The sequence below is a fragment of the Ostrea edulis genome, chromosome 6 (genome assembly GCF_947568905.1).
Source record: "Ostrea edulis chromosome 6, xbOstEdul1.1, whole genome shotgun sequence".
NCBI classification, from domain to species: Eukaryota; Metazoa; Mollusca; class Bivalvia; order Ostreida; family Ostreidae; genus Ostrea; species Ostrea edulis.
The window spans coordinates 70584349-70601683 of NC_079169.1; the positions used below are offsets into that span (position 1 = coordinate 70584349).

Here is a 17335-nt window from a genome sequence, read left to right on the forward strand (position 1 = left end):
CAATGACAAACATTTATTCTCTTAAGAATTGCACACACAGAAACATTTTAAATAGACGAATTTGTTCAAATAAATAAAATATATTGCATGACAAAAGTGATTTTAACCATGAACTCGTTTGTTCATGAATATTGCTAAAGTTTGGTCAATTGTTTCCCGTTTACTTTAAAGGGCTATATATGATATGGACTCTATATTGCCCACCAAAATCAACATTCGTGAGTTTGTTTCAAAAGTAGGTGTATTTTGCAACTTGGTTATCATTTGATCAAAATGACGTAAAATCAAAATTATGATATGAAAACCATCGATATTTCCCCCAACATTTGTTAGTATTTTGGCATCAAGCTGCTATTTTTCACTCAATTTTTCCTCTGAAAAACATGCTTAAACAAACTTCATATTTAAAGCATATGTTTATCTTTTCAATACACCTATGTGATAGTAAAATGTTGTTTGTCCAACGCTGCGCTGAAATTTCCCTGAAAGAAAACCGTTCGCATAAAAAAACAATTTAAACTGGATTTGAGTGAAATTGAGAAAATGCTATTCTTTTGATGCTGTTAACTGCAAATTCGGCAAATATCAGGCACAAATTATGTGAAACTGCATTGGACATGATTTCTTTTATGAAATAATAGAATATTGGGTTTCTCTTTAACGCTTTGAAATTTTTCTATATGAGCATTTAGATTGATTTTATACAAATAATTGTACTTATCACCGATTTCATTATCGGAACATGATTTACAAATATTTGATTTTGACTACGGATTACTCCGTGCACTTCATCAAGATATATGGCTCACGGCAGGTTTGACCGGTCGACAGGGAAAGTTTACTCTTCCTAAGCACCGATCCCAACTCTGGTGTGTCCAGGGGTCCGTGTTTGACCAACTCTATTTTGTATTCCTTATAGGACTTATGAGGTTGATCACTGTTCATTATCTTCACCTTTTATTTGCTCTTCATACATATACATGTATATCATGAAAGGTGAAGATAACGAACAGTGATCAATCTCATAACTCCTAAAAGCAATACAAAATAGAGAGTTGGACAAACACGGACCCCTGGACACACCAGAGGTGGGATCAGACTAACACAGACCCCTGAACACACCAGACGTGGGATCAGGTGCCTTTCTTTGTCTTAATGAAAAGTTTTGCATTTCCAGCTCTGGTTATTTGATAGCTTTTCAAACTTGTTCCTTTTTATAGGTTTCACATTTCACTATCTCATGCTTGTTTCACATTTCACTATCTCATGCTTGTTTCACATTTCACTATCTCATGCTTGGTTAAACTGGATTTAAAGTAACAAAACAAGATGTATCAAGGATGTCTTAACTACAACCCGAATAATGGTCTACATGCAACAATGAACAGGAAAGAAAAACATCAATATATCATCATGCCTATGGCTTATAAAGAAATGACAGTAATTTTCCATATGAGTAAAAAATTATAAAAATTTCTGATTATGCGCATTGGTAAGCCTTTTTAAAAATAAAGAACCTGAACTTCTATCGACTGTGGGCTAACTGCAATGGTCGACATAAGAAATAATGGCGGCGGTACAGTTTGAATCGTTGCCCCTAGAACTGTGCACTGCCTATCGTCAATCTCGGAACACTGTTACACCAGTTGCCCTGATTATATGTTTGTGAAATCATTGCCTGAAAGAATTCATAACATTATCTACATTAATGTAACAAGCCTTGTAGGTGATACACGTTCTTCCTGTTTTTATACCTATTACATGACATGGCTATGATATCGGAACAGATTATGGGGAAATTTCCAAACCAATCAATATATATTCAATATGAAAAAACTGAAAAGTGTTGTTCTTGGTGCCGTAAATGATTTCTTTTCTGTCTGATCCCCATCCTATGGTGATCAATGAAACAACGGATTGATTATTCATTCCACGCGAGATAAAATCTTTTCGGTCTTTGTAAAGCATTAAAATTGTCGTAGAAAATTGATAGATATTATTCTAAAAGGGTATCTCAATATGGTTCACCAAAGGAAAGTTTGTTTTCTCATCAAAAAGGTTTTTGACAGGCGGTACTGATTCTACATTGAGAACATTGGCGCTGATGGCTGAACCGCTGTATTTCAATGTCATGAAAACATGAAGCTAAACTGAATTCAGAACGAACTCCGCAACGAAAAATGTCGATAGATGATATATATATATATATATATATATATATATATATATATATATATATATATTTGTTTTTTCAGTCCAATTCCAGAATTTTTCACTCATAGAGAGACGTCAATAGTTTATTTCTTCTTATCCTTGATTGTACTGTTTCATGCAAATCAATACCAGCATACAATTCATGCATTTTGCGGAAGTTGCATAAAAAAATTTAAGTAACCATTAGAAAATGTTTTTGAACAGATCATGAATCATTTGGCGTGTAAAATTTAAGCATCAGTTAAGTAAGGTATCCCATATGCATGTTACGGCGTGTAGATTATGAATTGTTTAGCAGAACTGACATAACTTTACAATGACCATTTCGTACATCCTCTTTTCCCATTGGAATGTACCACATGTACTTGACCTCATGTACCACGTATTGTTGGTTTGAGTAAATAAAGAAACTTGAAACTTTTACCAGAAAGTATGGATTTTCATTACTAGTAACAGAAGGCTACGCTATTGAATTTTAATGAAACCGACTCTCATTTTGATGAATCAAATTTTTACAAAACAAGTAAAGTAATTGAGCAAGGTAATTTAAATAAGTCTCCTACGGTGGTATGCAAACACATGTGATTGACTTTCCTGCGACAGAATCAAGAACCGTTTATGCATTCCCACATGACAGAAAACGATTATGAAGCTATAAGCACCGTTTGATCGATGAACCACCTTACAAACAAAATAAGCTGCTTATTTTTGCTAGTTCGGTGTTTGCAAAGGATGTAGTCTTTGACGTTCAAGGTAAGAGATATATTTCTGAAATAGCACATTTGTTAAAGGATATTATGTACAGTGTTCACTGTCGTAATCAAATAATTCAAGTTTGTTAATTTTCGGGGGGATCAAATTCAAGTGAAAATGTCGAAAGTTTAGGTTTTTTTCCTTGTTAATATTTGCACAGATATCAAAGGGTGTTACGACTGGTGATCATTGAGTGCTAATTTTTCTATTAAAACATCAAACAAATTGTCTACGTGGTACATGCATTCCAATCATAAACCATGATGCATTTAGAAGCGGTATTCTATTTTCACTTTGAAACTATCCATGAATTATTCAACACTGTATTCCACGCTTTACTTGACTTTTTTGCCTTCGTTAAATGACACGTGACTTTACAAAGAATGATTTTGGGGTTCACTTCCAGCAACATCGACCGATAGATCGAAGACTAAACAGAACTTAAATAATTGTCATAACAGACAGAAAGAATCATGTGATTCATTCCAATATCCAAAAACCACCAGAGTTTGACATAGGATGCCTCGATCAATCAGTATAGTTTGAAATACTGTCTAAAATGGAATTTGTTTTATATTAGCACGGTGATAATAGTGGATTTACCTAAGGTAACTTTAAAATAAGTTTGATTGCTATGCCTGGTTTATGTTATATCTAAATAATTGAATGCTATCCTACGCCATGTATATAGTTTTGTCCGGTTTCCATACAGACGTTAAACTGTACATCTATATATCAATATGTTATAATTAGTATAATTATTTTTAATAAGAGCTTTTTTAATCTTTTATCAAGATGTTTAGTTTTGATGGAAAATATTGTATTCAACATTTGACTCTCTTTAAATGATATTGCCGATTGTTTTCCATAATGATATTATACATAATAGATATGTTTTACCAACCACTAGGCGATCAGTGTTGTGTAATAAACTTTCCCTCTAGCACCTTCCCCTGGAAAACTGGCTATGTAGCAGTTTCTCTCCAGGAAACCTAGCTATATACATATATGTACATGTACTGTAGGAGAATGGCCGCCACAGAAAGATAGCTATGTATAGTGAAATATTCTGTTCTATCTAATTACACCCCCCCCCCCTTTCCGGAAAATATGTTCTATAGACGAATTTCTTCTTAATTCCTTTCCGGTTAAGTGTATGGAAGACCATTTATGGTGAAAACTATGAATATTTGAGAAGATATGGTTAATTCTTATGACTGTTAAATCAACCCGATACTGGATATTCTGTTCAATTCTATACACATACATTGAAAGATGCGTTATTTTCCGTAAACGATTCATTTTTTTTTTTTTATGTGTTATTTTTAAGTTTTTAATGACGACATATTTCTATGATGTCACTTCCAATTCCGATTTATAGCCGATTGATCGATTAATTGAATTTTTTTGCGACTCTTTTAGTGCAGAATAATTGTCAGAACATATGTAAAATACGATTAATGAATTTCCAGGAAATGTGTACGAAAAGTGCAAATTGTCCATGTTGTATTTTTGTCTTGTGACACAAAGCGTCTGGGATCGCTTATGTGGTGTGAAAATTGTGAGAAAATATTTCCACGAATGTCCCTTGAATATCATGAAAAACATTTCAAACAAATTCTAACAGAAAAAAAATGTCTTTATATTAAACAAATGTAGATCAAAATGAAATGACGCCTTTAATTGATTGGTCGACATATATCTCTCTGAGGTACACTATACCTCTAAAAAAAACAATACAATTATCGAATGCACGAAGTGCATACAAGGTGTTTCAGAAAACGTGCTAGCAACCATTTCATTTGCCTATATGTCTAATGCACTTTCACCAATTTTGAAAATGTGTGTCATATGAAAGGGTATGATTTCATGAATTATTCACACACGTGCTACCGTAACGCTACATTGACACTCGAAAATACAAAATGTAACATTTTTACAAACTACAGTCAAACTCTGATCAGTCATCAATTCAATTCGAGATTTAAAAACTGTAACTTGAGCATAAGTGTCTTTATAGAAAATGTAAATTTCATTTCTTTGCTAAAGAGGGAAAATCTTGCTTTAAAATCACAATATGGCAGATGTTCTGTACAGTTGTATAAAATTTAATTTCAAGTCATATCGTGAAATTTGACAAACACTAAGTCTTGCAGTTGATTAGCTGGGATTTGGTTGCTATATCAACTCCAGCCAACCTATTTTGAAAATTCGCTATGTCTCTATGTAAGCTTTACGGTACTATATTTTGCCCCTCCCCCTTTTTGTCTACAGTTTGTGTATACACGTATATATACACGTATATCCATTTGCTTAACTCCTTGTTCCTACAATATGTACTAATACATTTACTATATAAAGACAATACAGTAAGTGATGTTCATGTCAAAATTGATCAACTGTGTAAAATTGTCAGTCGAGGCGTGAAAATTGAATTAAAAAGCTACTATTATACTAAATCCCTTTACTAGATTGGTCTTGATAAAAACAGTTATAATCATAATATAATAATTGAATCATATAATACTTGAATTTTTGTGAAAATTAATTTAATTATTTCGGGTTTAATTTGAATTTATACACATTAGTTTAAAAGTAAATATAAAGTATAGAAATTTTGGTAATAAAACAGTCTGTGTTATTCCTACGTCTGAATTTGATTCATCATGTAAAATTTCATTACAAGACACGAGGATTTTTAGAGATATCATCCGGAACTAAATGTTACAGACAGACGGACAGACAACAAGGCTGACAGACCCAAATAAATACCTCCTTTTCGCTAAATGCGGATTGCTTAAAAGTTATTTATATTCAACAATTTTGAAGATAAGCAATGTATAATATTGGAAGGACCTCTGGCATTCAGAAGCTCGTTTTTGTCACACTGACTATTATTATGATGAAATAACAATATTGTTGAGTGATTATGTCATTTATTGAAAGAAATGACGACAGAGAAAAAATACATCATAGTTCAAATTTTTTTTTACAAAATTAATTGGCTGGGACCACTTAAGGTAGCTATTGATAGCTAGCCCCAAAAAAACCGCTCATTGAATTTTTTTCAATTTTATTTATTTTAATATTTTGACTTTATCCTAAAACATATAAAAAAATCAACAAAAGTAATCAGGTTAATTTTCGAGGAAAGCGAGATTGAAATCCCCTGTTTTGCAGCCCCAAAAGGCAAAAAATGCCAAAATTGAGCAAATTAACACAAAAGCCAATAAAAATTTTATTGACACCAGAAATATTGTTTGTCATATATAATGTAAATTAAACACAAACAGATAAAAAATCAACATGGATTAGAAATTCAAAATGCATCTATTCTAAGGAAAACATTGGCATGATTCGACTTGGCAATTGGCTAAATTTACCCTAAATATGGCGTTTCTCAAATACTATCAGGCATACATTTTCTGACAACAACAAAATTCTGCTCATAAAATTTCTGATTTTATTTCATTTTTACAATAAGTCAAGTAGTATCTAAAATACTGAATAGAAACAAATATACCAAATGAGGTTTAATCTGAAACTATGTCAGATTTTGTAACCCTACCCCCTCCCTTCTAGAAATGAAGTTTAAGAGATACAGTCAGCAGAGATAAACTATTGACCTTAAATGATTAAGCATTCCCAAATTACCATATTGAGCATTCAAACTCACAATACTAGAAGTTTCTATGAGCCATTTAAGAATGATATATAGTGTGTGCTATTGCAGTTGACCTTTTCGCACTCACAATGATTGCCTAAATATTTAGTTATTTTTCATACAATTTCTTGTAATAACTGGACCAAATCTATTACCTATACATATTTTTTGATAGAAATTTATATCACTATACAGTATAATACACCAAATCTGTTTAAATAACCATTTCATATTTCAATAAATAATTAATATCAATGGAAAGAGACCCATGGACTGCCCATGGATCACTACATGTAAGTCCATCTGAGTCACCTTGCCCTCACAGATAGGTGTGTCTTTATAAGTTTAAGATTTCTAATTGTAGTTTCACATGGAACCAAAAACTCACTATTGGATAACTGAGAATGCATGTACATGTATATTGCATTAACTAACTGAAGTTTTCCCCAGGTGAAGGTCTATGTTCACTGTATGTATAAGGGGGTGGGGGGGGGGGGGGGGGGGGTGAATTAGTTCCATTATGAAACTTTTCTAAAAATTTGATATAATACATTAATGTATCTATGATGTATGTTTCAACTAAATTTTGAATTACAAGGAAAATTCAAACACATTGATTGAAGTTATAAAATTGATATTCTATCATGTGCACATTTTTTACTAATATATCTAAGAAAGAATAATCAACATTGAAATTTCCTTTACATCTATGCAATATTATTGTCTTTCAAAAGGCATGTACTTGTAATATACGAGTACATGTACTTGTTTTCCCTTAAATTCACAATTTAGGTTGTATAACATCCACTGCTCTGAGCTCATATAAGTGAATTAATGTTTTTCATCCAGTCCCAAATTTTGCAGTAGTTCTTTAATCTTCGGAACTTGATCAAACATTTTTAAATTTGTGGAGTTGTGGGGGTCCAGGGGATATGTCATCATCACTGTAAATGGAGTATCTGTTCAAAATATAGATAAATATATTTAGATATAGCAAAAAAGATGAATATCTGATATACTCAGAATTGTCTTTACAAATGTTTATCAAAAAAAATATAGTACCTCTCTTGCTGTTATACTTGTTGACTCGAAATCCACTTCAATCTGCACTGGTCCTATCTAACCTCCCTCGGTCTTCAGGCTGATGCCTAGAAAACAAAGATCATCATAACTGATATTTGCACAGTTAGGTCTATATTATACCATTGAGTAATTAGATTGCGTCAGACAATGTGAATTTTAAAACTGTGTCTCAACACATATTCAGTTAAAATTTAAATACTGATGTTTCAAAATTATAAATTGCAATGAGATGACATGTATATATGTTTTCATAAACTGCCATAGACTTATCATATCTGTTTTATTTACAAAATGTGGGTCAAGAGAAGGGCATACGTGTAGTATACATATCTTACTCATACATACAGTGCATACATTTGCCTATGAGAGGGCATATGCAGACTTGTGATTAATTTACATTATTTAAAAAGGTTTTGCCAACCTACATGTTTGTATGAAACACGAAACTTCAGGTTTGATATATTTCTTAGGTCACTGAAATTTCAAAGTAATAGTATATGTATACTATAGTCTAGGGAATTATAATTCAACACATGCCCCCCCCCCCTTTCCACTTTTTATCCGGTTCCCTCATACCCCTAGATAGTAGGTCTATACAGATATTTGTTTTTCATTACTTTTATACATGTAGTTCAAGGTATGTTCTTTTCGTAACGGTTATTTTCATAACGATATTATTATTTTCTTAATAAAAGAGTTGTGAGAGCCCATGTACGTTTACAAATGTGGTATACATTTACATGACATCCGTTCGTTTACAATCACATGCACAGGTGAGAGTTAAATTTTATGCACATATGGAATACTACATATATACATACAAAATAATACTTCTACTGTATGTCGTGTGTTTAAACTTACAGATGTTATTATAAATCGCGTTGTGAAATAGCAGAGGAAATGTGAGTTGAACTTTTGAATACAAATTTATGACATTTTTTTCACTCACCAAACGAAACTATGATTTCATTGTCCAAGTTGAATGCATCCACTGTAAATAAGCTGGGTTAACAGGCCAATTATGTAGTGAAGCTCACACAAAACACGTGTTGCAAACTATGAACACATTTAATGAAGATGCTGGAAGTGACGTTTTACACAATACATTAACAGGCAATGTATAAAACACGGACTCGACTAGAGTCAGGTTCACATCAAGGATACTCAATCAACATCCACCAACTTCCTCTTCTTGCAAGAAACTTTGTTTAGCCTCTCAATGACTGTATAAACAGTATTTAATCTCTCAGCATGCAGCACTCGGACATTACGATGCATCAATCAACAACTTTGTTTACGTAGCGCATCTATGTACATGGATTGGTGGTTGGTTTAACATTTCGATTAGCAGAAAGTTTCACACAGATGAAACATTTGATCTACCATTATTACAGACATTGACGTATACTTATGTGGTATGTGCATATTTTCTGTAGGCGAGTCAGTCACAGCAACAAAACACTTTCGGAACCCCTTTTTGTTTTTCGACTATTCTATGACGGAGTAAGGAATTCCGGAAAATGAATTCACGTGAAAATACACAATTATTACTGATCACGTGGTTGCTATCCGTCGCTACCTTAATATAAAAAATAGAACTAGATTTGCAACTGCGCAAATAAACATATATATACATTACACAGATTGATCCCAGCCAATATACACTGTACAACTAAAACACTAATGATGTCAAGAAAGGTGGAGCACAAAAAGGCCAAACACTATAAAGGCCTATGCGCCATTACAAAAACCATATGTATAGACCAAAAGCAAAAGAAATTATCGAGTAATTATGCAGTAAAAATGGGATGGAGGAGGGGATGTGGAGGTAGCTAAATTACATCAGTCTGCGTAAAAATAAAATCGTAAACGATACTGTTATGAATGAAATAATTTAAAAAATTCGCAGACCAAATTACTTTGTTACCTTTTGTAAGTATTGGATTCAAAATAATAACGTCACATTAGCAAACTTGACGTCAGGAAATACTAGTCTTACTACGTAAGAATGTATTGATGCATTGTGATGTCACAATGCAAGCATGAAAATGTGACCGTCTTTACTTTTACGAAAAAATTAATAATTAAATTGAAAATGCAATTATGGTATTACTTGATTTAAAGTCTGATTGGTTCTCTGTTAAACATCTTCTTTTTTTTTAACCAGAAAACGGGAGAGGGTAACCCTACAGTGGGGGCTGCTATATGGTACATGTAACCTCAGGGGTGTAAATCTGCTATATACCAATTTTCTGGGGAGAAAAGCTACTAAAGGGGGGGGGGGGGTTAAAGATACTATACCGGTAAAAATCGTAAAAGAATCCAATATACGACTATATGTACAATTTAGGTACTAGTATTTCCCACGCTTAGAATTGTAGATAATAGATAATTATGGATTTTTTTTAAAAGGACGTCAAATATTTAAAAGTGAATCACCGTAGGGACATGCACTACATATTGAAATTAACAAGGTGAAGATAATGAACAGAGGGATCAATCTCATAAATCTTATCAATGATATAAAATCAGGGCAAACACATACCACCTGGTGACGTCAGAGATGGGGGTAGGTTCCAAGAAGTGAACTACTGAATGATTTACTGAATGTTAAATTACGATATCAAAGGTGTGGGGGTTTTTTTGTTGTAAACTTGAAAAAACAAAACAACAAAAAATAAGGGGGTGTTGTGAGACGGGTGAATTCCTACAAAGAAAAGATAGAATATGATTCATGTACTTTAATGATTAGAAACCTGTCCTTCAATCAAAAGAGAATAACTACTCAAGATGTGCTGTCAAGTTGTTTTTGTCTATATTAAAAATTTATTTCTATGCAATGCAGTATTGGTTTATCAAGGTTTCTTCTATAGACACATAATATGCTGATTTAAGAAAATATTTCATACTCTTCAAATGTTGTTCAGTAAGTTGGGAATTTTATATTGATTAAATTGATTAGTGTATAGATGATCTTAAAAATCTGGAATCTGAAATTAATTTTTCTTTCCTTAAGGAAAGCGATCACTGTACATAGTTTTCTTTGGTCCCTCTTCATGTTTCTAAAACTATATATCAATATACATACATATGAAAATAAAGGAAATTTCTAATTAGAATTCCTCAATGTGCTGGCGAAAAAATGTTTACTTGGACATTTCTATTGACTTTACAGAGCAATTATTTAAAGAGGCTTGGTCCCTCTTCATGCTTCTAAAACTATATATCAATATTTCTGTTTCATCCAATGTATCGTCTATTTTTATACTCCTATACATGTATTTCAGTTCTATAATTTATGATACAGGTAGTTGAGACTTGGAATTAGTTCAAATGTTGTAATTTATTAACTTTGTTGATATATTTTTCCAAACAGAACACCGATTCTTATGAAAGTTTTAATTAATTTACTCGAAATTTTGTTTAAAAATTCAGTATTTTCGCCAATGATTGAAAAATTTGATCTCCAACCCCCACGTTTTTAGTTCCATTTTACATTTTAAGAATTATGTAAAATTTTAGAAATTGACATTACTCCTAATATGTCCTTTTAAACTCTCAATTTTGATATCATGAATTTTTTCGTATATCAAGTGCAAAAAGGTCATTATTTATTTCCATTTTGATAGTATTAATTTTTTTTATTTTATCTGTAGTGTTAGAAGACATGATTATGTGTCTATTTTATGTAATGATTGATTTGTGTTGCTTATGTTGTGTTGACACCAACAGACAAATCAAGTTTAATTGAATGAATTTTAAGCGCAAAAAGGTCATGTTTAGAACACTGTACATAGTTGAATAACAAGCATTGTGACCCCAGTTTTTCTTTTTAATTTCCTAATTCTCCTTCAATGTAGAAATAAAAAATACGCTTCCCAAAACAATTGACATTACTCAAAACCTCAGCTGGGAACCTCTTTAAAAATACGAAATTGCAAATTTGTAATTATATATTGAAACTAAATTGTACCCTTAATTTTTGCACTATTGACATTTGAATTATCATAAAAAGTATTCTTTTTGTGTCAAAACGACAAGTACTGCGATTAGATGTGTATCAACTGAATTCTAAATTACACGTTTTACATTTCGTGTATCTATTTATAGTTTATACTGACATTGTCGATATTCTACACATGTTCTCTCTCTCTCTCTCTCTCTCTCTCTCTCTCTCTCTCTCTCTCTTTCTCTTTCTCTCTCTCTCATTAAGCTAGTCATCCCTTCCTCGGCCAGAACCACATAGGTATTCAATGTCTTAAAGCTTACATACAGCTGCCAATATTTAGGATATTCCAGAAGGGTGCAAAATTCTGGACCATCGATGATTTTAATCAACAGATTTATGAAACTGGATATAAGAAAAAACAAAAGTATGGATTTTAAAAAGTCGCTCATATATATATATATATATATATATATATATATATATATATATATATATATATATGATAGATATTAGGGGTTGAATAATGCTATCTAATAATGTTTGACTTTGTTATAAACAAAGCATACTGTTAAGCATCTGCATTCATTCTCGTCGTCTGGTGTATCGCCGGTAGTCGATACATCTGAAAATGATTTATGCAAAATTCGTTGAGGTGTTTGTATCAAAAATGTATTGTTTGCGTTCGTTGCTCGGCTCACAATCTGTGTATTGAAACTGGAAGATATGTGAAAGAACAAAGGTTGTGTAAACTTGTACAACATATGATAGTGAAAACAAATTTGATTCTATACTCAAATGTCCATTGTATTTAATGATGTGGGAATCCAGTGTCTGAAAGAATTCATTATTTAAAGGGAAAGGCAACCCCAACCACATCGTTGCTTTTATGAGTAAAGTAATACTTACTGATATCGTAAATGATAGTCTTTAACTACAACAATCCTTGCTTAACGATTAAATCAATATTAATGTATCATACATGTATATTCTAAATTACCCGCTACTGAGAGATGGACCATTTGAGTTCAATTTATGACGTCACACCGTCGGTTCGAAAAACGTTTTTCACATCTCCCCTTCGCATTAGTGCAATACAGTTTGACAGGAAGGCATCAACCTATTTATTCGTAAAATCTACCACATGCACATCTTTGATGATCTTAGACTCTCATCAAAACCGGGACAGACGGTGTCAAAAGTATTGATTTTTTGTGGTCTTGAATACAAAAGAGTTCCACTTCGTGGCAGCCTCTATAGATGGCGGGATTTTCCATTTTTAACGTTTTCAAATTAGTACTGAAGCTTATCTAGGCAGTATATCAACAGAATAGAAAATGCAGGTTCCATAACCAGTGCGAGTTAGTCTCTTTTTTCTCGAACTCAGGATTCCTAATTTGATAAAATTTTCAAGAGATAACAAGAAACAGTGATGAATCTCAATAAATTCTATAAAACATACAAAATTGAGAAAGGGCAAACACGGATCTACATGTAGGACACATTAGGGGTGAGATCAGCTGCCTAGGAGGAGTAAGCATCCCCTTTTGACAGCTCACACCCGCCGTAAGCAATATACTTGATTCTAGCCGGTAAAAATATGTAAATGGTGCATGTCAAGCAGGCACACAGCATTGTTTCAACGTTGAAAACGCAAAATTGTGGTTGAAACATTGAATAACTAGAATTAAATATTGATGAAAAGTTGAAATAAAGACCGTCTCATTTCAACAAATTCAACGTTCATTTATGCCCAATTTTTGTTACTTCTCTTTGAATTTGCAAAAAAATAAGAAATATTTTGAATTTTAATCAATGTGGTAATTCTTTGATATCAAAATGTTGCTTAATGTTCATACAGACGATTCTATGGTGATGATAGAGTGCTTAAAATCTGGTGTATAACATTATCAGGGGCTAATTAAGTAACAATTGTCAAAGGCACATGCGCGGATCTTTAAAGTAGACTTTATTTCATTTATCAAAGCAATTTTGATCAATAGTCATCACTGTTCATAAGCAAAAAAATTGGATGGAAAACTGCATCAATGCACGTAAGGCGTTGACGAGTGAGTTTTCATTTCAATATTTCGGCTGATATCCTGATCCGAAAAAGGAGTAGAATCGGTTTTTAATCATGTAATTCCTTCAATCAATTTTCAGACCATTTAAATATTATTTTAGTTAGATGAAAATTAAATTCTGTGACCCTTATGAATTTCAAAATTTCATATAATAGAGTGATGTCATAGTTGATGTAGGTAACACACAAAAATTTCACCAGTCACATCGCGGACAGTACCGGTATCTATGCTACTTTAGCAAATACTGAATTCATGATGCCAACTTCCGATCCATAGTAGCACCTACAGTCTATACCAAAAGTACATTAGACCTCAGGTGTGTCCAGGGGTCCGTGTTTGCCCAACTATCTATTTTTTATTGTTTGTGGGAGTTATGAGATTGATCACTGTTCGTTATCTTCACCTCTATAGGAGTTATGAGATTGATCACTGTTCGTTATCTTCACCTCTATAGGAGTTATGAGATTGATCACTGTTCGTTATCTTCACCTCTATAGGAGTTATGAGATTGATCACTGTTCGTTATCTTCACCTCTATAGGAGTTATGAGATTGATCACTGTTCGTTATCTTCACCTCTATAGGAGTTATGAGATTGATCACTGTTCGTTATCTTCACCTCTATAGGAGTTATGAGATTGATCACTGTTCGTTATCTTCACCTTACGTCTATCTGTAACACTAGGTCTCCGATAAAAACAAAGTACACACATGTGTATTTAGTGTGATGGGGATGGCGGGGAGAAGTAAGTGATGGCTATTTTTATGCAAAGTGATTTAAATTTTTATCGGAGTTATCTCCCCTTGCAGATTTTTTTTTTAGCAGAAATGTTTGGTGACCTATACTTTCCTTTGCATATTCTGAAATACCGTTGTGCTATGAACCTTTTCAACATAAATTTTCTTTGGAAATCATGATTAAACTGACTTTATGTATCAGAAATCTGGTATTTCAGTTTGCATGTTCTAGCGTTAATTTCTGTGACGGATATTTCTAATATTCTATTTTATTTTTTTGCAATTTGGAAAATCGATTTAGTGAATCATTTTGTATGTTAAAATATCTATCATTTGATACGATTTTTGTATTGAATAACAATTAATTCTTTAAAAAAAAAACAAAAAAACTGTTGGGTAGTGTGGATCTTAGATATAGATGTACATGTATACTGGTAGTCAGTACATGTATACCAGTAGTCAGTACAAAGACGTTACCAGATAAAAGTTGCGAGTAACACGCCAAAACGATTCGAATATACTGGATTGAGGACAGAGCTGCAAGATTTTTAATTATTGTCATATTTATCTATTCAGAGGGGTTTATATTTAAAACATGAAATTTAATTGCACGATCATAATTGTGTTTTCAATATCTACCATTTGCAAATTGTGTTTTTACTTTTGGCAGAACTGGATTTGCCATCACTATTGAAACGGACCTGTAAATTTTCCCGACAGTTGGATAATTTGCATTTTTATTCCAATATCAAACGCATTTTCTACAAAATGTTATCAAATTATTCGATATCTTTTATTTCGCTGTCGACTCTACCCAACAGTTTTCCCTTCTAAACCAATATCCGTATGTTACATTAAATCGTTAACTTAAATTATGGTTTGAACACTTTTCTAAAGCAGGGGATTTAGAGAACTTCCGGTTTGAAGGATTACATTGCCTCTACACAAAATATCAGAAACAATAATCTATAATTGTTCTAGCGCCATGGCAACGTCATACACTCTAGTCCTTTTCTACATGGATGACATTCTTTTTTTTCAGCTTCAACGCGTGTTAAATGATTTGAATTATATTCAGCATAAGGCATTCCTTTACAAAAAAATCTTGATCGGGTTTTAAAACAAGACCAGAGAGTTTATAGGATCAATATTTTAATCATTCGCCAACAGCATCACTTTGAAGTTCGTCGCCTGTCAATTGAAAAGGCGGGCTTAAGAACCATAACAAAAATCTATATCTCTTGTTAATATTGAATTCAGAAGCTGATGTAGTATTGCTTAATGTTGAAAGCAACAATGTCGTTTGGAATAACAGTATTTTAAGAAATGTAAGAAAGGCCTCAGTTATATATACAATAATGTATATTAAGTAAAAAAAATCTGTTTTATACATTGTAAAATACATAGGAAAAAATTGGTATGTATTATAACTGCATGATTGAAAAAAAATCCATACTGGTAATTATATGTCAGGAGCAGCAGCTCGACCGATACATGATCTGTAGTGGTTTTTTGTGAGGATTGTAAGGCTTTTTAAAATATAGATAATCTTTATTGTTTGATGTTGAAGTTTTCATATATTATGAAGGAACAAAACAAAACGACTCAGAGGTTTTGAAGTCGGCCATCAACGAAGCCTACGGGATGGATTTCGTTAATGCCAAGGCGGTCCTTAAAACCAAATTCAAACGCAAGACCAAGGACGGACTGACGCTGGCGGATCGGATCCGGATGAACCGCTATGGTAGCGGGGTAAGAATTATCTTCTCTTCCTGTGTCCCTTCTCTTCCTCAATTGTTGGTTCACTGGGACATGCGCACTTCTAATACATACAACTGGTGATGTGGACTTGTAGATACAGATTACATATGGTATTGGCCTCAGATGGTTTCGTATTTGCTACATGAATGCATACAAACTCTATCTATCTATCTATCTTTATATATGCATGTATGCCATACCGTTTTGCCCTGTTCCCAGAGTGAATGACCAAGTTTGATATCAGTACGTTGCATATTTTCTTACAACATCATGGTCTAATGGGGGAATCGTGCTTAGTAATTGAAGCCGGTAAAATAATGATACCGTAAAATAAGTAAATACAGTGGACTTGAAATGGTATCTTTCAAAAGTGAAGAACTAATTATACCATTTATATGGGGTTTTTTTAAAGAAAATAGAATGTAACATATTTCTTAAAGCTGTATGACCCGATGTTCATTCATTATTTTTGTACATAATTACTTTAAAGCAGATTAATTACTTTATAAAGTGATTAACTTTCCCTTAATTACATGCTTGAAAACATTTGCATGTAAAAGATAACAGTGCGAATATTATTTAGAAAGTAAATATAGTGGGTACATATATAAATCACCCATAATAGATGTCTATAAATAGACCCACGTGCGTCAGGGGAATCCCAACATGATGTATTAACTCATACGCAACTGTCTAGTTTTAAGGCTGAAAGAGCGTAAAACAACGAATTACTAAGAGGTATTTGATATTTTTATTTCTATTAAACTTATGGTATGGTACTGTTATAACAAAATACACAGCTTTTAACAATGATGATCTGAAAGTTTGAACTGGTCACGTGATTGTCACTTGAAATGACAGAGTGACTCGGTTATTTGTAAACATCGATTTAAAATCAAATAATTTGGGTTAAAACAGGTGAAATAATTTATGATATGTCGTACAGCCTCATAACTACATACGTGCGATGATTTAATAGCGTTTTTATGAGATCGAAAAAAATATTGTAATTCGGACCATACAGCTTTAAGCTTCTGATTATATATGCTGTATAATTAATCTAGGTGGAATTTATTTTCAAATAGGGGAAATA

General features: G+C 32.6%; 1 protein-coding gene and 1 long non-coding RNA gene across 4 annotated transcripts in view; one reads left to right on the forward strand and one right to left on the reverse strand.

The window, feature by feature from the left end:
- Positions 1 to 17335, forward strand: part of LOC125648047 (serine/arginine repetitive matrix protein 2-like) — a 66585-nt gene that overhangs the window by 38287 nt on the left and 10963 nt on the right. For 2 of the 3 annotated variants that reach the window (XM_056140661.1, XM_048874945.2), the window contains exon 3: positions 16070 to 16233. In XM_056140661.1, the coding sequence (XP_055996636.1) occupies positions 16070 to 16233 (164 nt within the window). Of the gene's footprint in view, positions 1 to 3481; positions 3576 to 16069; positions 16234 to 17335 lie in introns of those variants that run through there. The other variant, XM_048874946.2, reaches the window with a different exon arrangement.
- LOC125648053 (uncharacterized) lies at positions 6193 to 8882 on the reverse strand. Its single transcript, XR_007360185.2, has 3 exons — positions 8664 to 8882; positions 7694 to 7779; positions 6193 to 7590 (listed from the first exon to the last, which is right to left on the reverse strand). It is a non-coding gene; the product is annotated as an uncharacterized LOC125648053 (long non-coding RNA).